Source organism: Hylobates moloch, unplaced genomic scaffold (assembly GCF_009828535.3).
Source record: "Hylobates moloch isolate HMO894 unplaced genomic scaffold, HMol_V3 SCAFFOLD_6, whole genome shotgun sequence".
NCBI classification, from domain to species: domain Eukaryota; kingdom Metazoa; phylum Chordata; class Mammalia; order Primates; family Hylobatidae; genus Hylobates; species Hylobates moloch.
The window spans coordinates 84,345,234-84,373,026 of NW_026652281.1; the positions used below are offsets into that span (position 1 = coordinate 84,345,234).

The following is a 27,793-nucleotide window of genomic DNA, read 5'->3' on the forward strand; positions in this document are numbered from 1 at the left end:
TAAAGGCTAAAGGGCATGGGATTTGGAATTAGGCTGCTGAAATTAAATCCCAGCTGTGTGTAATGAAATAATATTAAAGCTATCTGTGAATATATTTTTCTTTCAAAGTCTTCGCTTCACTCTTCTTATTTAATTAAAATTAAAATAATTTAAATTTAAATTAAATAATTTATGCATTAATATAATTAATTTAATTAAAATTAAAACTTAAGTTTTAAATTTTCTTAAATTTCCTCATGATAGAGATAATAATATTATCTACCCTCATACAATTATTGTTAAGAATAGTTGAAATAGTACACAAGAAGTACTTGCCACAGATTTTGGCACATTATAATCATTCAAAACCTGTCAAATCTTTTATTATTTCTTACAGAAAATATTCTAATTTTTATACTTTATTCTCTTTTGGTGTTCTTTGTCTCCATTTTAATTAATGTCAATATAGTATTGTTTCAGATACCATGATTATCAGATAAGATGTCAGATTGTTTCAGATATTGTTACTATCAATTTGAGATTAACAACTTCTTGGAACAATTTTCTCTTTGAGTTACACAAAATATTGATTATCTGAATGTGTCCTTTTATCTTATATCTTATTTTCATCGAGATACCATTTTTCCTTGACTCAGGGCAGTGCCAGAAGAGTTGTAGGTATTACCCTTAGATGAAAATTCCTTGTGGTTTAAAACCTTTCAGAGAGGCCGGGCGCGGTGGCTCATGCCTGTAATCCCAGCACTTTGGGAGGCCGAGGCGGGTGGATCACCTGAGGTCAGGAATTCGAGACCAGCCTGGCCAACATGGTGAAACTCTGTCTTTACTAAAAATACAAAATTAGCTGGACGTGGTGGTGTACGCCTCTAATCCCTGCTACTCAGGAGGCTGAGGCAAGAGAATTGCTTGAACCTGGGAGGCGGAGGCTGCAGTGAGCCGAGATCGTACCACTGCACTCCAGCCTGGGCAAGACACAGCAAGACTCTGTCTAAAAAAAAATAATAAAAACCTTTCAGAGAAATAGAATTCAGTGTTATGCTGACTCAGAGAAAAACACATACACGCACACACACTCATGTTCACATACCAAGAAAGGTTTCAGTGACTTTTTTCTTCAGCTAGCGAGTCTTCCCCTTTTACTCTTCCTACCTGTTATATCAGTGTGTATATATTATTTAAGTTCTATTTTTGACAAATAGATGTCAGAGCTAGAGTATTCTAGCGCTAGAATCTAGTACTTCATATCTAGTTTGTAGACAGCAAAGTTGGCTTCAATATCTTGCCTAAAAATAGAATGCATGAGAATTATTACAATGTAATTTATCTCCTATACCGCATTGTTAATTAATTCAGGATCCTAAATTACAACATAACCTGAATGACATTAATCAAAGTTGCATGTCAGTATCGTATTCTCATGGAGAATAAGAACAAAGCAACCTTGAAAACTTTTTTGTTTTTGTTTTTTGTTTTGTTTTGTTTTTTGAGACAGTTTCGCTCTTGTTGTCCAGGCTGGAATGCAGTGGTACAATCTCAGCTCACTACAACCTCCACCTCCCTGGTTCAAGTGATTCTCCTGCCTCAGCCTCCCAAGTAGCTGGGATTACAGGCATGTGCCACCATGCCCAGCTAATTTTGTATTTTTAGTAGACGTGGTGTTTCACCATATTGGTCAGGCTGGTCTCGAACTCCTGACCTCAAGTGATCCACCTCAGCCTCCCAAAGTGCTGAGATTATAGGTGTGAGCCATTGCGCCCAGCGAAAACTGTTACTTTTAAAAAATTACATAAATAACATGTACTTGAAGTATATTGGAAAATCAGACTATAATGCAAGCCTGGACAAAAGCACACAGGCATTTGAATCTGGTGGTTGGAGTGTCTGATATCACAAATGCCTTTAATATATTTATTATAAAATATTAAAAACTTATCACAGATACTTTACCTTTGGGTAGACAACCGTGATGTGCTAACATTTATGTGGTATAAATTGATATAGTACTTTTTGTTGTCTAATACCATATTTCAATTAGAATATGTTACAAGTGTTAGGTCTGACACATTTGGAGGATTAACTTTTCTTTCAATTATTTATTAGTTTAACAAAAAAATATTGAGTGGCTAATATATACCAGGCCTGTTCTAGGCTCTTAGAATATAGAAGTGAATAAAACAGACTCAAATCTCAGCCCTCAAAGAGATTGCATTCTAGTGGGGGAAGACAGACAATAGGCATACTAAGTAAGTTATTTAATACTGTCTAGTGTTAAGCAGTGTTAAGTACTGTGGGTGGGAGGAAGAGGGAATAAAGCAGAGTAAAAGGGATTGGGATTGCTGGGCAAGAGGGTCTTCGATTGTATGTAGGATTATCAGAGCAAGCCTCTCTGAGAACATATCATTTGAACAAGGATTTGAAGGAGGGAGTTAGACATGTAGTTATCTTTGGAAGGCTATTCCAGGCAAAGAAGAAAGCCGGTGCAAAGGCCCTAATATATAAGCACTCCTAGAATTTCCAAGGAACAGTGAAGAGGCCAGTAAGTTGCAGCAGAATGAAAGAGGGAGGTTACAGAGTAGAAAACGAAGACACAGTTAAATGGGAGGTGGAGAATATACACTAAGTAGGACATAGGACAAGATTGTATTCTGAGTGAAACTGCAGACTAGGAGGAACAACAGTTAAAGCAAGGAAACCAACTAGAAGCTATTAAAATACTTCAGTTTAGGAACATACCTATTTGGGGTAAATAATAAGAATAATTCAGGCAAAAGCTGGTGGTGGCTTGGACCAAGGTGATAGCAGTGGAAATAGAAATGAGTGTCTAGAGTTTGTATATATTTTAAATTGTGGGTATTTATTCAATGTCTTGGCAGATTGAATATAGGGTATAAGAAAAAGAGAGGCCTGTAACTATAACTATATAGGGTTACTGGCATGACTAAGTGGAAAGTTGGAATGGCCATAACTGAGATGGAGCAGGTAGGGGGAATAAAATCAGGGATTATGGGGTTTTTTTGTTGTTGTTGTTGTTTTGTTTTGAAATGGTGTCTCACTGTGTTGGCCAGGCTAGAGTGCAGTGGCACGATCATGGCTCAGTGCAACCTGCGCCTTCCGGGTTCAAGCGATTTTCCTGCCACAGTCTCCCAAGTCGTTGGACTACAGGCATGCGCCACCACGCCTGGCTAATTTTTTTGTACCTTTTAGCAGAGACAGGGTTTTGTTGTATTGGCCAGGCTGGTCTCAAACTCCTGACCTCAGGTGATCTACCCGCCTCAGCCTCCCAAAGTGCTGGGATTACAGGTGTGATCCACCACACCCAGGCCCGGGGATTATGTTTTGAATATATTAACTTGGTAATATGTGTTAGACATGAAAATATTGATGTTTAGCATTTAGTTTGATATGAGAGCCTAGAGTTCAGAGATTGGCAGTCTATGCTGGAATTATACATTTCGGAGTGTTGGGGACTAACCTAAGTCAAGTTAGTTATATATAAGTCTTAGGTTCTTTTGGCAATAACTGTAGCCATCAAAGAATGTAGTTACCAAGCATTGGTAACTACTTTCCTTACTACCAGTAGAATAAAAGAAAATCTCTAACCAAATTCTGTGCAAATAAAGACATTAATGAAATAAACATTCATTAGCAAGCAGATACAAAACTATTCATATGTTTTATATTCTCTCTGAGTATTTAGGTAATCCAGCCACTACTTTGCATGAATGGTTAACTTAAGGAAGATAAGACATATATCAGCAAAACTAAAAAATATCTTGAGATAACTAAAAACAAAACACAAACAAAACCAAACATATTGGATGAAGCAAAAGCAGTACTCAGAGGGACTTTATGGCTATAAATGCAATGTTAAAAAAACGAAGATCTCAGATCAGCAACCTAATTTTATACCATAAGGAACTTGAAAAGAAGACCAAACTAAACTCAAAGCCAGCAGGAGGATGGAAATAATAAAGATTTCAGCAGAGATAAATGAAATAGAGAAAAACAATAATCACAGAAATCAAAAGTTGGTTCTTTGAAAAGATCAACAAAATTGACAATCTATTAGCTAGACCGAGTGTTTAAAAAAAGGGAAAAGGCAAATAACTAAAATCAGAAATGAACAATGGGACTTTGCTACTGACCTTATAGAAATTAAAAGGATTGATAATACTATAAACAACTGCATATCAACAAATTAGACAATCTAGGCCAGGCACAGTGGCTCACACCTGTAATCTCAACACTTTGAGAGGCCAAGGCGTGAAGAATGCTTGAGGCCAGGAGTTTGAGATCAGCCTAGGCAACACGGTGAGTCCTTGTCTCTACAAAAAAATTTAAAAATTAGCCAGGTGTGGTGGCATGCACCCGTAGTCCTAGCTACTCAGGAGGCTTAAGCCCAGGAGTTCAAGGCTGCAGTGAGCCATGATTGTGCCACTGCACTTCAGCCTGTGTGGTAGAGCAGGACCCTGTCTCAAAAAAAAAAAAAAAAAAAAGGCACAGTGGCTCATGCCTATAATCCCAGCACTTTGGGAGGCTGAGGTGGGTGGATGACCTGAGGTCAGGAGTTTGAGACTAGCCTTGCCAACATGACGAAGCACCATGTCTACTAGAAATACAAAAATTAGCTGGGCGTGGTGGTGCATGCCCATAATCCCAGCTACTTGGGAGGCTGAGGAGGAGAATCACTTGAACCCAGGAGGCAGAGGTTGCAGTGAGCTAAGATCATACCACTGCATTCCAGCCTCAGTGACAGAGTGAGTCTCCATCTCAAAAAAAAAAAAAAAAAAAAAGATAATGTAGATGAATCAAAGATGTGCCTGTAATCCCAGCACTTTGGGAGGCGGAGGCAGGCAGATCACCTGAGGTCGGGAGTTTGAGATCGGCCTGGCCAACATGGTGAAACCCCGTCTCTACTAAAAATACAAAAATTAGCTGGGTGTGGTGATGCATGCCTGTAATCCCAGCTACTTGGGAGACTGAGACAGGAGAATCACTTGAACACAGGAGGTAAAGGTTGCAGTGAGCCAAGATCACACCATTGCACCCCAGCCTGGACAACAGAGCAAGACTGTGTCTCAAAAAAAAAAAAAAAAAAAAAAGTGTTTCCTAGAAACACACACAAAACAAAACTGACCCAAGAGGAAATAGACAATGTCAACCTACCTGTAACAAGTAAAGAGATTGAATCAGTAATTGAAAACCTCCTGAAAAAGAAAACTCAAGGACCAGATGGCTGCACTGATGAAATTCTACCAACAATTTAAAGGAGAATTTCATCACTGTTACTGAAACTCTTAAAAAACTAGAAGAGCAAATACTCCCTAACACATTCTGTGAGGCCAGCATTACTCTCATACCAAACCCAGACAAAGATACCACAAGAAAGCTACAGACCAGTATCCCATATGAATATTGATACAAAAATTTTCAACAAAATACTACGAAACAAATCCAACAGCACATTAAAAGTATTTATACATTATGACCAAATGGGATTTGTCCCAGGAATGCAAGGATTGTTCAACTTAAGACAGTCAATCAGTGTAATACATGGCATTAATAGAACTAAGGGAAAAATAATACTTGATCATTTCAATAGATACTAAAAACAATTTGACAAAACTCAACATCCTTTTATAATTAAAACACTCAGCAAACTAGGAATAGAAAGGAACTTCCTTAACATCACAAAGGGCATTTATAAGAAAAATCACAGCTAACATCATCCTGTATGATGAAAAGCTGAAAGCATTTCTTCTAAGATCAGGAAGAAGATGAGGATGCCCACTTTCACTCCTGCTATTCACCTTTTTACTGGAATTCCTACACTTAGCAATTCGGCCAGAAAAAGAAATAAAAATCTTCTAAATTAGGAAGATGCAAAATGATTTCTATTTGCAGATGACATGATTCTGTATACAGAAAATATCATATAACTCACAGAAAAAAATACTGCAGCTAATAAACAAATTCAGCAAAGTTATAGGGAACAAGATCAACACCCAAAAATCAGTTGTTTCCATATACCAGCAAAGAAATTTTTTAAAAAGAGAAAAAAATAGTCCAGTTTGCAACATTTACAAGAGTAAAACACCTAGGAATATATTTAACCAAAAAATTGAAAGATTTATCCACTGAAAACTAAGAAACATTGCTGAGAGAAATTAAAGAAAATCTAATAAATGGAAAGACATCCCATATTCATGGATTGGAAAACTTTAAGATAGCAATATTCCCCAAAACAATCTACAAATTCAGGTGGTCCGTTTGCAGAAATAAAAAGCCAACCTTCAAATTGATACAGAACTGTAAGGGGCCTCAAAAAGCCAAAACAATATTGAAAAACAAAAGCAAAGCTGAGAGGACTTATACTTTCGAAATTCAAAACTTACTACAAAGCTACAGTAATCAACAAGCATAGTGCTGGCATAAAAATAGACATATAAACCAATGGAATAGAATTGAGAGACCATAAATAAATCCAAACATCTATGGCAAATTAATTTTTGAGAGGAGTACCAAAACCATTCAATGGAGAAAGAACAGTGCCTTCAACAAATCATACTAGAACATTTGTATAATGACATGCAAAAAAAAATGAAGTGGGACTCCATATAAAATAACTCATATGTAATAATTAACTCATGGATCAAGGACCTCAATGTAAGGGATAAGATTACAAAATTCTTAGAAGCAAACATAGAAGTAGATCTGCAATTGCTCAGATTTGACAATGGATTGTTAGATTTGACACCAAAAGCACTAGTAACAAAATTTAAAAATAGATTAGATTCTGCAAAAATGTAAAGCTTTTTTGCATTAAAAAACATTTTCAGCCAGGTGCAGTGGCTCATGCTTGTAATCCCAGAACTTTGGGAGGCCACAGCATAAGGCTTGCTTGAGCCCAGGAATTTGAGACCAGCATGGGCAATATAGTGATACCTTGTCTCTAAAAAAAAAAAAAAAAAAAAAAAATTTTAATTAGCCAGAGGCAGTGGCACAGGCCTGTGCTCCCAAGCTACTCGGGAAGCTGAGCTGGGATCACTGGAGCCCAGGAGATTGAGGCTGCAATGAGCCATGATTGTGCTGCTCACTCCAGCCTGGGTGACAGAGCAAGAGCCTGTCTCAAAAGAAAAGTTTTTTTTCTTTTCAACAAACTGAAAAGAGAGAAAATATTTGCAAATCTTATCTCTGATAAAGTTCTAGTATCCAGACTATAAAAAGAATGTTTACAATTCAACAACAAAAACATAAACAGCCCAATTATAAAATTGACAAAGGACTAGACATTCCTCCAGAGAATGCCAAAGTGGCCAATAAGCACAGAAAAAGATGTCCTACATAATTGGTCATGAAGGAAATGCAAATCAAAACCAGACTGAGACCCTTGTCCCCAAGAGACCCGACGCTTGCTTCATGGCCTACACATTCGAGAGAGAGTCTTCGGGAGAGGAGGAGGAGTAGGGCCGCTTCGGGGCTGGGCATCTGGCCCCTGGGGCCACCCCTTGTCAGCCGAGTGCGTGGGAACCGTAGACTCGCTCATCTCGCCTGGGTTTGTCCGCATGTTGTAATTGTGCAAATAAATGCTCACTCCAAATTAGCGGTATATTTCTTGAAGTTTAATATTGTGTTTGTGATACTGAAGTATTTGCTTTAATTCTAAATAAAAATTTATATTTAAAAAAAAAAAAAAAAAAAAACCAGACTGAGTTAGCAATTCAAAACCACTAAGATGGTTTTAATTAAAAAGACCGAAAATGACATGTCAGCAAGGCTGTGAAAAATAGGAACCCTCATACCTTGCTGGTGGGAATGTAAAATGGTGCAGCTGCTGTGAAAAACAATATGGCAATTCCTCAAAAAATTAAACCTAGAATCACCAGCTGATCCAGGACTTCTAATATATACTCAAAAGAACTGAAAGCAGGGTCTCAAAGAGGTATTTGTACATCCATGTTCATAGCAGGACTACTAATAATAGCCAAAAGGTAGAAACAACCCAAATGGCCATCAATAGCTGGATGGATAAACAAATCAAAGTATATACATAAAATGCAATATTATTTTTCCATAAAAAGAGATGAAGTACTGATACTTACTACAACTTATATGACCCTTGAAAACATTATGCTAAGTGAAAGAAGCCAGACACAGTTGGTCACACGTATGGTACCTTCTATATGAGGTACCTAGAGTAGACAAATCCATAGAGAATGAAAGTAGATTAGAGGTTACTGGGGGAAAAGAGAAAGGGGAGTAATTACTTAACCGGTATAGGGAGTTGTTACAGGGTGATGAAAAAGTTTGCAAACGAGAGAGAATTGATAGTTACACAACATTGCAAATACACTAAAGGCCATTTGATTTTACACTCTAAAGTAGTTAATTGTATGCTATGTGAATTTCAGCTCAATTAGAAAATAAGAATGGACTGAAATGGATGCTTTCATTGAAAGCTAATGGAAATGTAAAGTGATGCAACCTGTCTTTAGGAAACAAGGTTTCTATATTCAAGAATAAGTTTTAAACTTACTACTCTTTGATCCAGTATTCTGTATCTAGGAATGAAAGAAACTAATCTGGGTGCAAACAAATATTGATTTGCAGAGGTGTTCACTAAAGCATTCTTTTTTTAATAATGAAGGATTAGGAAAATTCCTTTATCTCCAACAATATGGAATTAATTTTTACATAAGATATTATATAGGCAGGAAAATTATATTTTTATAATGTCTGTGTAGATATCACTTCAGAAAAATAATTTTAGAAGTATACATAATAATACATGTCTTTTACGCTGTGTTTCCTTTGGCTTTCTCTTAATGGGATTTTGGTGTTTCCATCATTTTTCTCTCTGCTTATTTATTTTTCAAGAATTTTCATGATGACTAAATACTCATAAATAATACTGAGTGAAAATAATACTAAACTATGCTAAAATGTGTCTATTTATGCATGCACTTGCCTTGGAGAAAAAAAGTATGTGACTAAAAGTATGCTAAAATGTAATAATGATTATCTCTTCATTTTAAGTTGTTGGATAATTTTACTTAGATTATTCTCCTTATACTTTTAAGCTTGCTTATTGCATAGGCAATTTTAATAGTATAAACAGGAAAACAGAAGCCTAGTTTGATGTCATGTAGACAAAGTAAGTCTTTTAACATAAGGGGTTGTGGAGACCAAGGTTTTATCATGAAGATGAAGGCTCCAGGTAGCAGGCTTCAGAGACAGTGGGTTGTAAATGCTTCTTCTCAGACTTAAAGAGTCTGTTCTGTCAGTCTTAAGGGCTTTGTATTGATGTTAATGCTGGTCAGCTCTGCCTCAATTCCAAAAGAAAGGAGAGTATAATGAGGCGTATCTGACCCTCACTTCCCGTCATGGCCTGAACTACTTTTTCAGGTTAACTTTTGAATGCCTGAGGGGAGGGTCCATCAGTTAGAATTTTATTTTTGGTTTACTTCTGTTAAGTCAGTCTTTGCTAGTAGTGTCATGAAATCAGCTTGTGTTTAATTTTGGGTTTGTTTGTTTTTGAGACAGGGTCTCACTCTGTCTCCCAGGCTGGAGTGCAGTGGTGCAATCACAGTTCACTACGGCCTCAACCTCCCCGGGCTCAGGTGATTCTCCCACGTCAACTCCCAGGTAACTGGGACTACAGGCACATGCCACACCATGCCTGGCTAATTTTTGTCTTTTTTGTAGAGATGGGGTTTCATCACATTGCCCAGGCTGGTCTCAAAAGTCCTGAGCTCAAGCAATCCACGTGCCTTGACCTCCCAAAGTGCTGGGATTACAGGCATAAATGGCTTGTGTTTAATTTTTAATTCAACTCTGTAAGAATAAATTTTATCTTTAATAAAGATAGCTAACATTATTATTTACTATGTGAGATACTCTGCTTTTAAACATTATCTTTCAATCCACTCAGTTCCACAAGGTGGACTAATTCTGCAGCCCATGCTGTTCACTATACTGTTTTCCAGTTTCATACACATTGTTAATGCCTATCCTTAAATTCATGTTCCTTTTCATTATACCTTACTGTTTCCAACTTAAGAACTATATAAATAATCAGGTAAATATACTTTCCAGTGATTGCATATTTTTGGATAACATTAGTGATGTTTAGCAGAGTGCCCTTGAATATTAAAATATTTATATATTAATTAACTTTGTCATTTAAATGTTAAGTTTAATCATGTAGAAAAATACCTAGAAAATATATATATTCTATAAAAGTGAATTACAATAGGGAAAGATTGACTATTGGAATGGCAGTGTGAGGACCACATGAACTTGCTCTCCCAGAGCCCCCAAAAAGAACAACAACAAAAATACTGGCCAACCATATAATATCCACCATTTCAGAACTCTGGAAATTAACCAAAGCCACAGAATGGACTGAGTATTGTCTGTTCTAAGGAAAACTACTGATCCTTGATAAGACACCGAATCTATGGCATTTTTATCTTGGAGCTATTCCCATCCTGCCCCCCTTCTCAACTGAGTGGTGCAGTAGCCATGGAAAGCCAGCGGCTTCACAGCCAATGGATATGACTGACCTCCTTGGAGCTGCATGAAAATCTCCATCCCTATTACTATCAACATTTTGTCTGAACTAGCAGTTCCCTGGAAAATCTTCATTCCCAGCATCTTGGCTATTTCATTTGACTAGGGCATTACCAAAAACAACAGTAATCTGTTTAGATTACTAAATGTGCTAAACAGAGGTCTGTTGGCAACATCTTAGCTACCTAAGCCTGTGATTAAAGGTGGAGGAAACAAGATCCTGGTCAAAATATAAGAGGAATTCTTAGAAAACTGGAAAACATAGGCAGCTTTAAAAAGCTACAACATATTCTTGGGGATCTAGAAGACTTTGCAAATTCCTAGAAAGGAAAACACCTCATTCAAATACTCAGCTCCCTTCTGCTTCACCATGAAGCCCTGCGTAAGCAGGAAATGAAAACTCAGGCTGTCCTTTAAACCGTCTGAACTTTGAAGGCATGCCTTCACACACAAATCACTTTAACAAAGGGTGGGAGATGTACAGGCAAGAGATTTAGGGAAATCTTACAACAAATCACTGGCTGACCCTAAATAATACTGACCCAGGTATGCCAAGTAGGAAGCCAGATGTAGAATAAAAACTTTAAAGACCTTGGGGGGCAACCACTGCAGGGAATACAGAATCCACAGAATTCACTATGTGAAAAAAAAAAAAGTCACTAAACAAATAAACAGTAACAAAAACAACAAACCCTAGGGTGGGGTTAAGCGATACCAGAGTTATCAATATTATCTTAAAAGTCCAGTTTTCAACAAAAATTGTAAGACATACAAAGAAACAGGAAAGTAGACTAATATACATTTCTTAAAAAAAATAAAAAGACAACAGAAAATGTGCCTACAGGGCCAGATGCTGTACTTAATTGGGGGTGTGTGTGTGTGTGTGTGTGTGTGTGTGTGCATAGTTGAGCTTCTTTCACATGTTTATGGACCATTTTCATGGCTAATAACTATTAGTCATTTGGGAAATGCAAGTAAAAACCACAGTGAGATACCACTTCACAACCATGAGCAATGCTATAATAAAAAAGACACAATAAAAAGTGTTATTGAGGATGTGGAAAAATTTGAACCATTATCCATTGCTGGTGGGAACATAAAATGGTGCAGGTGCTTTGAAAACAGTTCAGTAGTTCCTAATGATGTTAAACACTTAGCTACGTAATCAAGAGAAAGGAAAACAAGAGTGAATACAAAAATAAACCTGTATATGAATGTTCACAGCAGTATTATTCATAGTAACCAAAAATGGAAATGACTGAAATGTCCATCAATTAATGAAATTAATTAATGAAACAAAATGTATATATAACAAAGTGGAGTATTATTTGGCAAGTAGCAGTAATAAAGTACGGAAACATGCTACCATATAGATGAACCTTGAAAACGTGCTAAATGAAAGAAGCCAGTCACAAAAGACCACATTGTATGACTTTCATTGCATTTATATGAAATCTTCAGAATAGCCGAATCTATTGAGTCAGAAAGCAGATTAGTGATTACATAGAGCTGGAAGTGTGCGGGTTGGAAACAGACGTGACTTCTAATGTGTATGGAGTTTCTTTCTCAAGTGATAAAAATGTTCTAAGATTAGATTGTGGTGATGGCTGAACAATTCTTTGAATATACTCAAAACCACTTAACTGTACACTTTAAATGGGTGATGTGTATGCTATGTGAATTATATCTCAGTAATGCTGTTTTCTTTAAAAAGTGAATCATTGGCTGAGCACGGTGGCTCACGCCTGTAATCCCAGCATTTTGAGAGCCCGAGGCAGGGGGATCACTTGAGCCCAGGAGTTCAAGGCCAGGCAACATAGTAAGACCCCGTTCTCCACAAATATTTAAAAATTAGCCGAGGCTGGTGGCACATGCCTGTGGTCTCAGCTACTTGGGAGGCTCAGAAGGAGGACAGCTTGGGCCTGAGAGGTCAAGGCTCAGTGCAGTGCTACTGCACTGCAGCCTAGGTGACAGAGTGAGACCATGTCTCAAAAAAAGAAAAAAGTGAGTCATTAATATTAATGACCTGTGTATTTCATTTCACATTTTGAAACATGTTACGTTCCAGTACCTAAATTTTTAACATTTTATCATTTTAATATTTGATGGGAGCAATGTTTCCAGAAATGTTTTTAATGTTTTTTTAATTGAATAATTCTAGCTGGCCAACTCAGCCAATCCGCACATTTAGCTCTCCAACTACCATACAACGTGCTTGGTTTAGGTCGGAGCGCAAATTTTCTTGACCATCTCTATGTTGGTATTCCCCGTCCATCTGGAGAAAAAGTGAGTAATTCATTTTGTTTACAATTAATCTATGTTTTAATATTCACTATTTAAGTATTTAAATTAAATTATTTGAATCTAATTGAATTTGAATTCAAATAAATCAAATATTTTTATTCCCTTTAAAGAATAAAGAAAAATTTATTGGTAGTGACCTAAGCTTGTCTTACATAGAGCACATCATGATTTTAAGATGCCGTGGGGTTTTTCCCTCTCCTCTCCCATAAACGTCACCTATCCCTCTATCCTGCTTTTTCATCCTAACATTTTTCACCAACTAACGTGTACATAAATATTTTAGTAACATAAATATTATTATATATGTGTGTATTATTTATATAATATGTATAATCATATTATTTTACTTGCTTTGTTTATTGTCAGTCTCAACTTGAATTTTAGCTCCAAGCAGCATTTGTACATAGCCCTTTGTACAGTGCCTGCTACATAAGTGTCTAATAAATATTTGTGGAATGAATGAATTCATAAAACACAAATATAATCTTTCCCGAAAAGATGAGAAAATTTTCCAACAGATGGCACAAAAGCCTTATTTTTGGCTTAATATTGGTAAACATAGCTTAATCCATACCTAGAATTTGAATTTCTCAAAGTAGCTAGATTTTTCCTTATTTATTTAGAATAATAATTGTGTTTTTTAAATGTGCTGAATGTTAAATGTTCTTAAATTCTTCTTCTAGTCTATACGAAAACAAGAGTGGACTGCAATCATTCCAAATTCCCAGCTAATTGTCATTCCATACCCTCACAATGTCCCTCGAAGGTAATGTACTTGCTTGAACTGATTTGGTAAAGACACTGCTAACTCTGAATTATAGATACAGTGATGTCTTTTAAACTCTCTCATATTCCTGCTGTGTTCCCATGAGTGCCCATCCCTTAATTTGCTTACGGCAAACTTTAAATGACTAAACATACTTACATAAAAGGTCCCAGACATTTTTCATGAAGAACAAATTCAATCCTATTAGAAAAACAGTAGGTTAACTAATTAGGGATTTATACATATTCTGCTTAAATAAACTGCTCTTCAGTTTACTAGTTATAAATTCAAACTTTCAAGATACTAAATCTTTGTATAAAGCACTAATCTTTTAAATAAATTATTTGAGAAGTAGTATATATCCCACAGTGGTTGGGCACAAACTTTGGAGTTAAATAGATGTAGGCTAAAACAATTCAGCTCCATTGCTGGCTGACCGCAAGACTAGGAGCCAGTCCTTTGTCCTCTCCAAGACTCAATTTCTGCATCTGAGGGTGAAATATACTTAACACAGTGCCAAGCATATGGTAAGCAAATGGTAGGTATTTTTATCCTTATTAACAGAATACATTCATTTCATAATACAGCATTTAACTTTAAATCCTTAAATTATCTTTGTTCACTTTTATTTAAATTCCTAGATTGATTCTATTCTTTTTAAATTAGGCGATAAAAGTATTCACTAACATTTAAATTTCATAGGGAAAAATATGCTAGACAAATATCAATATGAGAAAATAACCAAAGAGAAATGGTGAATTTATCTATGACTATGTAACCAGTGGGGTCCCCTGCTTGTTACATTCCCTCTGAAAATACCAGCTTCATCATTCTTTATTAAACATCTTGATCGAATGTATTGATTGCCAAAACCAGCTTATGCCACCTCATGAGCTGACTCTGTGCATCTCTATTCAGTGAAGTCACACTGAAATCAGTTGTGGTGGGAGAATCTACTCCATGAAAATTGGCAAGTACCATAAACAAGGTTTCCCCAACCCCTCTCTACCTCAGAGCCAGTTTACCAGCATACCAGCAGATGCATTTTATGGTAGATTAATGGGCTTTAGAACCAAACTGCTTAAGAAAATAAACTTTATCGCAGCCTTATGCTTGGAATAAGATGACATCATTGAAACAGTTATAGTCCTGGTTCAGATTTTTTTTAATGAGCCTGTATTGTATGTTTGTGTTAGTTTTCTATAGATGAAATTTACAGTAAAACTAGAAAATCTGGACCATGAGTAGGAAACTATATAAAGTACGGTACTTCTATACAGCTCAGTAGCATGACTTTTTCACTGCCACGGACATAGAACAGTCTCTTAAGATGGAGTGGTAGGCAAAAAACAGTAACAACAACAACAAACAAAAGAAGCAACAGCAAAATGTAGAAGAGTATGTATAATAAGCTGCCATTGTGATTTAAAAAGAAGCCATCTACACATACATGTTCATACATGTATAAAATATCTCTGAAAGGATATGCAGGAAACTGGTAAGAGTGACTGCCTCTGAGGAGAAAACTGAGGATTGACTTTTGTCTTTTTTTTTTTTTTTACCAAAACACTTACATTCTTGATTTGTTAAAAATCTATTTTAAAAGTAGAACTACCAAAAACATCTCATAAAAGAACTGTTTTCTTAAGTATGAGTACTAAGAGTAGCTTTCAACTAATTAACAGTATTTGTTTTCTTAAGGTTTACTTACTCTTCTGAATTTCCAGAAAATTATACCATAGCTTTTTTCCATAATCTCAACATTTTTCATGTTTCTCTTACTCTTTCCAAAGAAATGTTCTTTTCAAATTTATGTACATAATAAAAACCAAATTGATTTTAGTTTTTGAGGTGTATTTTGAGGTTATTGACTAGAAGCTAACTTATGGATCAATAAATTTTAATTATCCCAGAATAAATCAATAGCTACTTGCTATTTACCAGAACAGTCTTACCTTTATTAAACTTTTAAAATAAAAATATAGCCATTACCTATTTCTAGGGAGAACAAAAAGTTACGTGTATGTAACAACCTGCAGAGTTGGTGATACAGTCCTTAGTTTTAGGCTTTCAGGGTGTGCAAATGCTGTATCACATGGACTGTTTTAGAAGGAAAGAACCAGTTCTGTTTACTAAAGGCCTCTAGTCTGTATATTGCCATTAACAGTGAGGGACTAAAAATGATTTTGTAAGTGATCTGAACCTCAAAGTCATTGTAGTAATGTAAACACTCCAACATGATACAAAAATTATAGAAGTTTTGCACAAGCCATCAACATTTATGTTTTAGTTGGTCATATTATATATGTGACATAGGTCAAAAATAAGATGATACAGAAGGCTTCCAGGATCATGTGACTACCTTGCTTTGGAGCTCAGGTTTTCAAATTAAGCAGGTAAATCAAGATGTAAAAAAGATGTCTATGATTGTCCAAAGTACCCTTGGATATGTTTACCTAAAAATAATTCTCATAGGATCAAACTTGGAAAATGAAAAATATTGAAATTATCTCATCAAAAATTCTATTTCAGTTGTCTAGGTAAAATATAAACTGCAGAATCATCAATATTCTCAGCACTATCTGATTTTTAATTGCTTTTGTTTTATTTATAGTGAATGGACTAATGAATGGTTTAATGAATACATTGACTGTTTAATTAATTAATAAGCTATTTTGCTTTGGGGGGTCTCAATATAACTTTGTTATTTTTCAGTAAAATTTGTAATTTTAATTTGTTCTGTTTTTATCTACAGTTGGAGTGCCAAACTGTATCTTACACCAAGTAACATTGTTCTGCTTACTGCTATAGCTCTCATCGGTGTCTGTGTTTTCATCTTGGCAATAATTGGCATTTTACATTGGCAGGAAAAGGTTTGTTCATTTAAATGAAGCATTAACTTTGGTTAATTTATTCTAGTAATACATACATTGCTCTTTAAAAACACTATATTTATTTCAAACTTTTTTCATATGACTAGAATTTCATCATTTTTCAAGTTCTGTCCAAAGCATCATTTTATTGATGATAATTTCTTTTATCCCTGGAAGTTACTAATGTCTCCTATGAATTCATACAAATCACAAGAGATGTCTACTTTAAAAGTTTGATGCAGTACAACAGTAATAAAGTGATCATCCAAAAATCAAAAGGCATTTAGAAACAATTTCATAATGACCTGAAAAATAATAATGATTTTAAAAAATGAATGTGTGTTCAGTATCTACTGATAAAGCCATGGACATTCTTTGGTTAGGATTATCAGCTATCTCTTTGAAAAGAATTAGAGTAAAAAGAGGTTAAATTATTTTCTTGAGGTTTAGGTGGAAGGTAACAACTAAAGCAATAAACAGCTAGGCACGGTGGCTCATGCCTGTAATCCCAGCAATTTGGGAGGCCAAGGTGGACAGACTGCTGGAGCTCAGGAGTTCGAGACCATCCTGGGCAACATGGTGAAACCCCGTCTCTACGAAATACACAAAAATTAGCCGGGCACCATGATGCAAGCCTGTAATCTCAGCTACTCAGGAGGCTGAGGTGGGAGAATCACCTGAGCCCAGAAAGTTGAGGGTACAGTGAGCTGCGACTGCACCACTTCACTCCAGCCTGGGCAAAAGGAGTGAGACCCTGTCTCAAAAAAGAAAAAAGCCATAAACATCTTTTTCATCTATTAAGTATTCTTTGCATTAAACTGATTTCTGTTCTTTAGTATAATGCTCTAAATAATAATTGAAAACAAAACTCCCAAATATGTAAAAGATTTTTATGCAATGTTTATGTGAAGAAAAAAGAGGCTATCACTGTAAATTAGCAGTTTAGATATATGTGAAAAAGCTAGTTTCTATTTGTATATGGGTTCCAATCAATGCCCTCAAAAAAGGGCTTCTTTGTGGCCCCAAAGAAAGGTGTTTTTCTTTTTTTGCACCTACACTCTGGATTGACATGCCATCATAATCATTTTTTGCTAACTAAAATTACTGTCTTTGTTCTTTTAATGTATGAAAAAGAGAACATATTAGTTGTTCTATAAATGCTCATAGGTTTGTCGCTTTTAAAAAATCACTCCTTTACATGTCAAAAACAGTAACATGAAGTTACATATTCAATTAACCTTAAGATTGCAACTTAAGAGTAAGATCAAGGACAACCATACATACTTTGTCCAGAAGTATCAGAATATCATCTGAAAGATTCCACAGTTCTTGACCTATGAAGCAAAGGAAATTAATTTCATTAATTCTTCAGTAGATCTGATTACAGCATAAACATTGTGTGCTTATAACAATAATTATGCAGTGGCCAAAAATTAAAGTTTTAAGTACAAGTATATATTTGACCATGTATATACTGTATCTCCTGTGGCACTGTGGTATCTCAAAGAGGTAGAACCTCTTTAACCACTTTTTTTACTTAAGCAGGCTGGCTCCTTCTACCATTTTCTCAATGCAGGCCTTCCCCAATGTCTGCCCCTGGCCCTCTTCTTTCAACACTTTCCCTGCCAATTTCATCTAAAATCATGGCTTCAGATATCCCCAGCTCTCATCTCTAAAGGTCCTTCCCCATTTCCAACTGTCACCATGATAGCTCAACCTAGATGACTTACAGCTCCTCAAAACCAGCATTCTAAAGCTTCATCTCTCTTACTTACCTACAAGATTTCATCACTTGCCTATGGACTCTGCCTCTGTAAGAAGTTCTACAGCGGACTCCACTTCTACATTCCTACTGCACTGCTTAACCCAGCCCCTTCTTACATCCTACTTGGTCTCTTTCTTTCAGTTCTCTCCCCTTTCCATTCCATTTAGCACACTGCTGCCAGTGACTCATTCTGTTTAGCCTTCATCATGTCACTCCCCTGCTCAAAAAGTTCTAGTGGATAGCCATTGCCTTTTATATATAAAATCCTTGGCCTGGCCTGCATATGACTTCCATGTGACTCCACAGTCTTATTTTTTACCAGTTCCTTTCACATATCCGTGCGTCTTCCAGCCTGCTCATGATTGCTCATGTTGTAACCCCAGCTTGGAGTGAATATCACTCTCCCCATTTCCATGCTTTCAAATGCTTTCCGTGTCTTTTCAAAGCTTTCCCTTTCCTCACCCGGATCTAGAAGTAGTCTCTTAGACTTGGTAACATTTTTCACTTTTTATCTTGAACTACAGTTATACAATATGCTTTGCATTTGTCTTTTTGACGAACAAGATACAAAACTGAGGTTTTTATAATATTAAAATACCAAACACGGTATTGGTATTGGGAGTATTGGAAGCAAAGGGCCAATGAGTATCTGCTAAATTGACAAGTTAATGAAAAAATAATTAGTACAGTAGTATTCTGTCACCCAGGCTGGAGCGCAGTGGTGCAATCTTAACTCACTGCGACTTCCACTCCCGGGTTCAAGCGATTCTCCTGCCTTAGCCTCCCAAGAAGCTGGGATTACAGATGCCCACCACCACACCCAGCTAATTTTTGTATTTTATTGGTAGAGATGGGATTTCACCATGTTGGCCAGGCTGGTCTCGAATTCCTCACCTCAAGTTATCTGCCCTCCTTGGCCTCCCAAAATGCTGGGATTACAGGCATGAGCCACCACCACACTCAGCCATTAGATTTATTAACATCGGTGTTAAAAATGAGAGAAAAATGCAATCATTGATTCATCCTTATAGAATCTAATGCTTATTCCTATTTTCAAGTAGATAATAAATGATAAGCTAAGTATTTAAGGACTCTAAGTATTTAATGTGCCTTAAGTATTCAAGTATTTATTGTTTTTTATTCAATTAGATCATTAATTATAAAATAGCTACTAGAAACTACAAAAATACTAGGATCATTGAATCAGGAAATCATATCTATTATCTGCTAATTGCTGAAGACTTTTAAAAATGAATCACTGTGTATTTCAGAAATTAGTCTTTTTGTAACATTTTTCTACCATTTATAAACAAGTCTAAAATTCTTTTTCAGAAAGCAGATGATAGAGAAAAACGACAAGAAGCCCACCGGTTTCATTTTGATGCTATGTGACTTGCCTTTAATATTACATAATGGAATGACTGTTCACTTGATTAGTTGAAACACAAATTCTGGCTTAAAAAAATAGGGGAGATTAAATATTATTTATAAATGATATATCCCATGGTAATTATTGGAAAGTATTCAAATAAATACGGTTTGAATATGTCACAAGGTCTTTTTTTTTAAAGCACTTTGTATATAAAAATTTGGGTTTATTCCGTAGTGCTGTACATTTTTGTTCCTTTGTGGAATGTGTTGCATGTACTCCAGTGTTTGTGTATTTATAATCTTATTAGTGTCATGATGATGGAAAAAGATATGTGTAAATAAAAATGATTAAATGAGCAGGAATTTTTGTGTCCACTTGACTTGGTGTTGCTTCTTATTCTAATGATACAAATTATACTTTTGTGAATATATCACAGAGTCATTATGCATTCAGCTTCATCACAGCAGGTCAGGGGTCTCACTGATGGCATACAATATAGTGATCAGGTACTGTAACTTGGTAGCACAGTAAGACAGACTTGCCTTAAACTCCTAATTCCACCACTTACAAAGTCATTGTTTGAACTTGGCTCTTGTTTAACCTCTGTAAGCCTCAGTTTTCTTGTTTATTCAGTGGGGCTAATAATACTCACTTGAGTTATTGTAAACATTAAATGGGATGATGTATGTGAAGTGCTTAGCTTGGTGCCTAGCACAGAGTAAGTGGTCAATATGTGGTAGTTGTCATTATTAATATTTTAGATGATCTTATTAGACTTATACATCTAATTATAGAAATATATAGACTTGATAGAATTTTATTTTCAGGCATGAAGAAATATTCTTTGGAAAAGCTAAATTTTTGGTGATTGACATATAAAGATTTACTTGCTCATATTAACTAAAAATTATAGTACTCTCCAAGAATTAATGTGCCCTAAAAATTTTCCTCTGAAAACTTATCCTTATCATGTGATAGTGAAGAACATTTGATTTCTTGAAAGGAAACTGCTGTAGGCAGCATCTGGGAATGCAAATCTTCAATCACATTTCTATTCTGAAACGCTTGGAGAAGTCTATAATTTACATTCAGACTTCAATGCAAATTTTGTATTGTGAACTTCACATTTCCAAAAAGTTACTTTAAAAAGACTTTAAGACTGAGAAAAAAAGTTTATCAATGCTAATAATTTTCTAATGTGCAAATGGATATGTGATGCCTATAAAACACAAAAATTTCTCTGAAAACAATTTTGTTCTTATTTTTTTCTTTACAGTTCACTGAGATTAGCATGTGTTTTTACTTTGTATCTAAGCATGTTAACATGTCTTCTTAATAAATATTCCTTATTGAAACAAAGTATTTCAGTGAGTTTTTAAATAATTATTTTAGAACATGAAGAGAACTTAGAGCTTATGAAAGCATTTATGTGGATTGGGAGACCCGGGTAAGGTGACTTGCCCACTGCCTCTGTGGGTCAGGGGCAAGATAGGATTCTCCTGACTGTAATACTCAGTTAAATTCACTAGTTATCAACCCGCAGCACTGTCCCAGGCACTACGTGACACTTTCTCAAAGACAATTGGGATCATTATTGATATAGCCTGAGTCTTCAAACTCATGTGAGTCAGAGTTTACAAGACAAATAAAATGTTAATGACAATTAAAACTACAATCAGTGACATTAATACTGCTTCTATATTTCCAAATGCAACTTTAATATCATTTATTAAGGGACAGCAGGTAAAAAATGTATCACAACATTGAGAATCACTAACAAAAACCTTTGTTTTGATTTTTGAATATTGCAGTGGAAAGAGAACAAGGCTTTCAAGTCAGACCAGTCTGGATTTAGAGCCCAACTCCCCGATTTCATGACTCTGAATCAGTCACTTCTTTGAACTTTGGTTTCTTCATCTGTAAAACAAAGGTAATGAGTGATACCTACCTTCAAGGACTGCTCTGAGTCTGAAATGGCAGTTTGTACATAGAAGATGCTTGATAAGTGCTGTTTTTCTTCTTTTCCATTTCCCATTACAGTGACACACTAACAGTTATTTTCTGAGATTTCTCTCCCACTGACTATATGTTAGTGTTATCCATCTTTGGGGAGCTAGGAAGAGTAAGAATTCATAATCATTTTGAAGATACTGTAAATATGTTAATACACCATTTATTTGAACTAGCCCTTTACATTTCCCCATCCTTGCAAGTAGCTAGAATAACCTCATAAAAAGAAACAAAAACTTAAATCGTGTCCAGCAGACCTCAATGGTATACCTGGGATTGATCTAGGATACTTAAGGGCTTACTCCTCAGGATAAAGGTGAATTAAAACCAGCCCTTGTGATTACCTGCACCTGACCAGTTATTTTAAAAGGCTAATTAAATAGAAGATTAGGGAGTGCTTTTGATCCACAACTGTACAAGGGAAAGGAAGGAAACAAGATTAGGCAGAAAAATCGAACTGTGATGCATTCTCAGTGGAATGCCTCATACAATCCTACATCAAGTTCTGAGATAGGATGACCTTTCCTATCTCCTAACCTGTCCCAAGTTAGAATATGAAGGCTGGGCCTTTACATTCCCACATTCATCAGTTATAGGGCACAGGCTGCCCCAAAGGCCTCTAACAAGAAAAGGAAAACTGGTAAAAATAACCAGTATCAAAAATGAAAAGGGTATAACTACAGATAATCTATTTATTAAAAGTAGGAAGACTTTGAGAATAACTTTATACCAATGTGCCGACACCAGCTCAGTGGGGGAGACCCTAACCCAGCGGCACTAGAGGAATTAAAGACACACACAGAAATATAGAGGTGTGAAGTGGGAAATCAGGGGTCTCACAGCCTTCAGAGCTGAGAGCCCCAACAGAGATTTACCCACGTATTTATTAACAGCAAGCCAGTCATTAGCATTGTTTCTATAGATATTAGATTAACTAAAAGTATCCCTTATGGGAAACGGGATTAACTAAAAGTATCCCTTATGGGAAACAAAGGGGTGGGTTTGGCTAGTTATCTGCAGCAGGAACATGTCCTTAAGGCACAGATCGCTCATGCTATTGTTTGTGGTTTAAGAATGCCTTTAAGCGGTTTTCCACCCTGAGTGGGCCAGTTGTTTCTTGCCCTCATTCTGGTAAACCCACAACCTTCCAGTGTGGGCGTTATGGCCATCATGAACATGTCACAGTGCTGCAGAGATTTTGTTTATGGCCAGTTTTGGGGCCAGTATATGGCCAGATTTTGGGGGGCCTATTCCCATCACCAATGTATCGAAAGTTTATACAAAATGGACCAATTCCTAGGAAAATATCACCAAAACATACTCAAAAAGAAACAAAACCCTAAATATTCCTTCTGGTGGATGCTGTGGTGTAGTGTCCAGATCCGGCATCAAGAATAAAGGACTTATTATCCTAATTTCTGGGAGTGTCATCACTGTTCTTCTGCCAGCCTCATCTGGAGAGCAGACTCACCCAAGATCAGTCCCCTCTTCTTAACATAAAAATCCTAAGTGTTCATAAACTAAAAAGTAAAAACTGACAGACCTGTAAGGAGAAACAGACAAACTCACGATTTAAGTAGGAGACATCAACACTTTTCTACAGTAACTGAAGGAAAAAGTAGGCAGGAAATCAGAAAGCTTACAGCTGACCTGAAAAAGCACTCAGTCAATCTAACCTAATGGATATTTATATAACACTCTAACCAACAGCAGCAAAATAGTCTTTTCCAGAGCACATGGAACACTTACCAAGATAGACCATATTCTGGGCCATAAAACAAGTCCTACCAAATCTAAAAGAATAGAAATCATACAAAGTAGATTATCAGACTATAAAAGAATTGAACTAGGGAGATCCATGGAAAATATCCAGATATTTTAAATAACCATAGGGTCAAAGAGAAAGTCTCAAAGGAAATTTTAAAATATTTTGAGCCAAATGAAAAATACAACATAACAAAATTTGTAGGAGGCAGTGCTGGGGGGTGGTATGTATAACATTAAATGCACATATTAACAAAGAAGTAAGGTGATGAAAGAAACCAAGAAAGACTTCAATGGAAAGACAGTGTGTTCATGGATTAGGAGATGCCAGTACTCCTCAGAGTGATCTGTACATTTCACACCATCCCTATCAAAATCCCAGCAGTATCTTTTTGTGGACATGGACAGGATTTTGTGCAACTTATATGAAAGAGAAAATAGACTAGTGTAAAACAATGTTGAAAAAGAAGACAAAGTTGAAGAAATCAAACTATGTGACTTTAAAACTTATTATAAAGCTTGAGTAATAAAGATAGTGTGGTATTGGCAAAGAGAGACACATAGACCAATGGAATAAAATTGAGTCCAGGAATAAACTCACACAAATATAGACATTTGATGTTTGCCAAAGATGTAAAAGTTACTAAGTGGAAGACAGTCTTTTCAACAAATAGTATCAGAACAATTGATCATCTGTATTTGCCATAAATACAAAGGGCAAAGGAGAAAAAAAGAACCTTGATCTAAACCTCACACCTTACACAAAAATTAACTCAAAGTGGGTCATAAATTTAAATATAAAATGTAAAATATAAAACTTTAAAAGAACACATAGAATGTCTTCATAGGCTAGGGGTAAGCAGATTTCTTAGAAATGACACCAAAGTTATGATTCTTTTTAAAAACTGATAAATGTGACTTCATCTAAATTAAAAATGTTTGCTTTGACAAAGACACTTCCAAGAGAATGGACAAGCTATATATGCAAAGAAAAAAAATTTTTTTGAGATGGAGTCTTGCTCTGTCACCCAGGCTGGAGTGCAGTGGTGTGATCTCAGCTCACTGCAGCCTTCGCCTCCCAGGTTCAAGCAATTCTCCTGCCTCAGCCTCCTAAGTAGCTAGGACTACAGGTGTGCGACACCATGCCTGGCTAATTTTTGTGTTTTTAGTAGAGATGGGGTTTCACCATGTTGGTCAGGTTGGTCTCCAACTGCTGACCTCAAGTGATCCACTCGCTTTCAGCCTCCCAAAGTGCTGGGATTATAGGCATAAGCCACCATGCCCGGCCAAGAAAATATTTTCAAATCACATATCCAACGACAGACTTGTATCCTGAATCTATGAAGAACTCTCAAAACTCAATACAAAAACTCAGACAAGATGACACCTAAGGAAGCTCCTGCCTCTCCCAAAGCTGAAACTTTGAAGGCCAAGAAGGCAGTGCTGGAAAGCATCCACAGCCACACACAAAAAGGAGTATCTGCACTTCACACACCTTCCAGCACCCCAAAACACTACAGCTCTAGAGACAACCCAGATATCCTCAGAAGAGTGCCCCCAGGAAAAACAAGCTTGACCACTCTGCCTGATTCCCCCTGACCATTGAGTGTGCCATGAAGAAGACAAGATAACAACACACTTGAGGTCACTGTGGATGGCAAAGCCAACAAGCACCAGAGCAAACAGGATGTGGAGAAGCTCTGCAACACTGATGTGGCCTGATCAATCAGGCCCAATGGAGAGAAGGCATGTGTTTGACTGGCTCCCGCTTATGATGCTTTGGATGTGGCCAACAAAATTGGAATCATCTAAACTGAGTCCAGCTGGCTAATTCTAAATAGACATTTTTCACCAGTAAAAATAAAAAACAATTTGAGTGGGCAATAATTTGAGGATACTTCACTAAAGAGGATATATGGGTAGCAAACAAGCATATGAAAAGATGTTCAACCGGATAAGCCATTAGGGAAATGAATACTAAAACTATGAAGAGATACCACTACACATCTATCATGAATAAAGAATGCTTTCATGGATAAAACAAAGAATACTGACAATTCAAAGTGCTAATGTGGATGAGGAAAAACTAGAATTTTCATATATTGCTGGTGGGGATGCAAAATAGGAAAGCCACTCTAGAGAACAGTTTGGCACTTTCTAAAATCAACTGCATTTTTATACACCAGCATGAACAGTTAGAAAATGGGATTTAAAAACAGGTAACACTTATAACAGCATCAAAAAAGTCAAGTACCTAGGAATCAATATAACACAAGATGCAGCATACATCTCTGTCTGGTAAATTATAAAACTTTTCTGAGAAACACGAAGGAAATTTTCAATAAATGCACATCTGTACCATGTTAATGGACAGGAAGACTCAAAACTGTAAAGATGTCAAAGCCCTCCCAACTCCACTCATCCCAATGGGGTGTTGTGTTGCTGAGCTTGCTAAGAGGTTTCTAAAATGTACACGGAAATATAAAAGACCAAGAACAGCCAAGACAATCTTGAAAAAGAATAAGGACCTGCTATACCAAGTAACAAAATAATCAAGTTAGGGTGATTAGGCCAGGCATGGTGGCTCACGCCTGTGATCCCAACACTTTTTGCACTCCAGCCTGGACAAGAAGAGCGAAACTCTGTCTCAAAAAAAAAAAAAGGTTGATTAACAGAGTGTGGTATTGGTGAAGAGACAGACCAATGGAACATATCAGAGAGTGCAGAGAAAGACTCATATACATGGAAGTTTGATTCAGGAAGGAGGTAACACCACAGAGCAGAGGAATATGAACGGCCTTTTAACAATAAGCTGAGACAATTCATTAACTAAAAGATAACTGCACTCCCATCACACAGAAAAATCAATTCCAGGTGGATTGAAGGTGAAATGTGAATGCAAATTTATAAGCTTCTAGTACTTAATTTAATAACTTCATGATACTAGAGTGAGGGTGGGTTTCCTATTCAAGTCATTAAAAAAACACTATAAAGGAAATTTCTGATATATTGAAGTATATTAAAATTAGTAACTCTGTCCACAAGAACTATAAGAAGTTTGAAAGTGTGAAGAGATAAGTCACCAAATGAAAGAAGATATTTTCAACAAATAAAAATGACTGTATTCAAAATCTAGAAATCCTACAAAATTATTTAGAAAGAAAAAGACAGCTCAATAAAAAATTGAGCAAAATGATTGACAGAAAGTATTAACTACTGACAATAACCAAATGTTGGTATGGATGTGGTGCAACAAAAGTCTGATACACTCTTAGTGGGACAAAGTTTAAAAAAATTAAAGTAAAAGCAATGGTTGGTTTTATTTAGAGTAGAAGATATGCGTACTCTAAATCTACATATCACTTCTACTCTTAAGAAATTCTCACACATATGCACCAGGCTATGGGTATACAAATATTCATAGCAACTATGTTCATAATGGCCAAAATCTAGAAACTGCCTAAATATCCATCTACATGGATTTTTATACAATGAAATACTATACAGCCATGACATTTCATGAACTACACTTACACACACCACATGGATTAATCTCACAAAGTTAAGCCAAAAAGCAAAACACAAAAGCATACACACATCATGATCCACTCATACATACAAAGTTCAAAAACAAGTAAAATTAAACTATATTGTTTAAGGATGTATTTATTTAAAAAACTACAAAGAAAAGGTAGGAAATAACAAAAGTCTGAATAGTGATAAACTCTAGGGAATTGGGAGAAGATTATGACCAGGCAAAGGCATATGGAGGACTTTAGTATGTAAGTGATGTTTCATTTCTTGATTTGGGTAGTATTTTCATGGCCCTTCACTTTATTAAACTGTACATACATATTTGTTTAAGGTGCTTTTCTAAATATGGATATTTCACAATTAAAAAAAAATCTTATAAAACTTTCCCAAAGATCCCTTTGTAGATCATATATCTAGAAACAGAAGTTTCATTACAAGTCTTAGATTACATATTTTATAGCACAAAATAGTTTGAGATTTAATAATACAGTAATTTAGATATGCCTTTCTCACAAATATAAGAATTAAATAACACTGACATATAGTTGAATAGATGCGTTCCAGTCATGTTTGTTTTAAATAGCATAAGAAATAAGCCAGCACAGATATTCACGGTCCATTAAACCCTTAAGTTGAATTTATAAGAAATTTTTATTATTTAACAAACATTACCAAATAACTGTATCAAGAATTTACACTTATGGTTTCATACTGCACCAATAAACTAGCATTTGTTTCAGCTTTTAGTAAATAGGTTTTTTTTTGGAGGGGGGTTGTTGATTTTAATGAAAGAACACCAGGTTAGAAAGTAAATAGGTTTAAGCAAACACATCTCT

At 35.9% G+C, this 27,793-nt stretch overlaps 1 protein-coding gene and 1 long non-coding RNA gene across 2 annotated transcripts in view; one reads left to right on the forward strand and one right to left on the reverse strand.

Annotated features, from left to right (window-relative positions):
* The window catches only part of ITFG1 (integrin alpha FG-GAP repeat containing 1), a 308,702-nt gene extending 288,679 nt beyond the window's left edge, over positions 1-20,023 (forward strand). The window contains exons 15-18 of the mRNA XM_032157265.2: positions 12,731-12,855; positions 13,557-13,639; positions 16,395-16,512; positions 19,610-20,023. Of these exons, the coding sequence (XP_032013156.1) occupies positions 12,731-12,855; positions 13,557-13,639; positions 16,395-16,512; positions 19,610-19,669 (386 nt within the window). The 3' untranslated portion in view covers positions 19,670-20,023. The remainder of the gene's footprint in view (positions 1-12,730; positions 12,856-13,556; positions 13,640-16,394; positions 16,513-19,609) is intronic.
* On the reverse strand, positions 12,739-21,800 carry LOC116471219 (uncharacterized). The gene is made up of 4 exons (XR_004248758.2): positions 21,598-21,800; positions 17,797-17,846; positions 13,799-13,840; positions 12,739-12,844 (listed from the first exon to the last, which is right to left on the reverse strand). It is a non-coding gene; the product is annotated as an uncharacterized LOC116471219 (long non-coding RNA).
* Between the last annotated feature and the right edge of the window lie 5,993 nt (positions 21,801-27,793).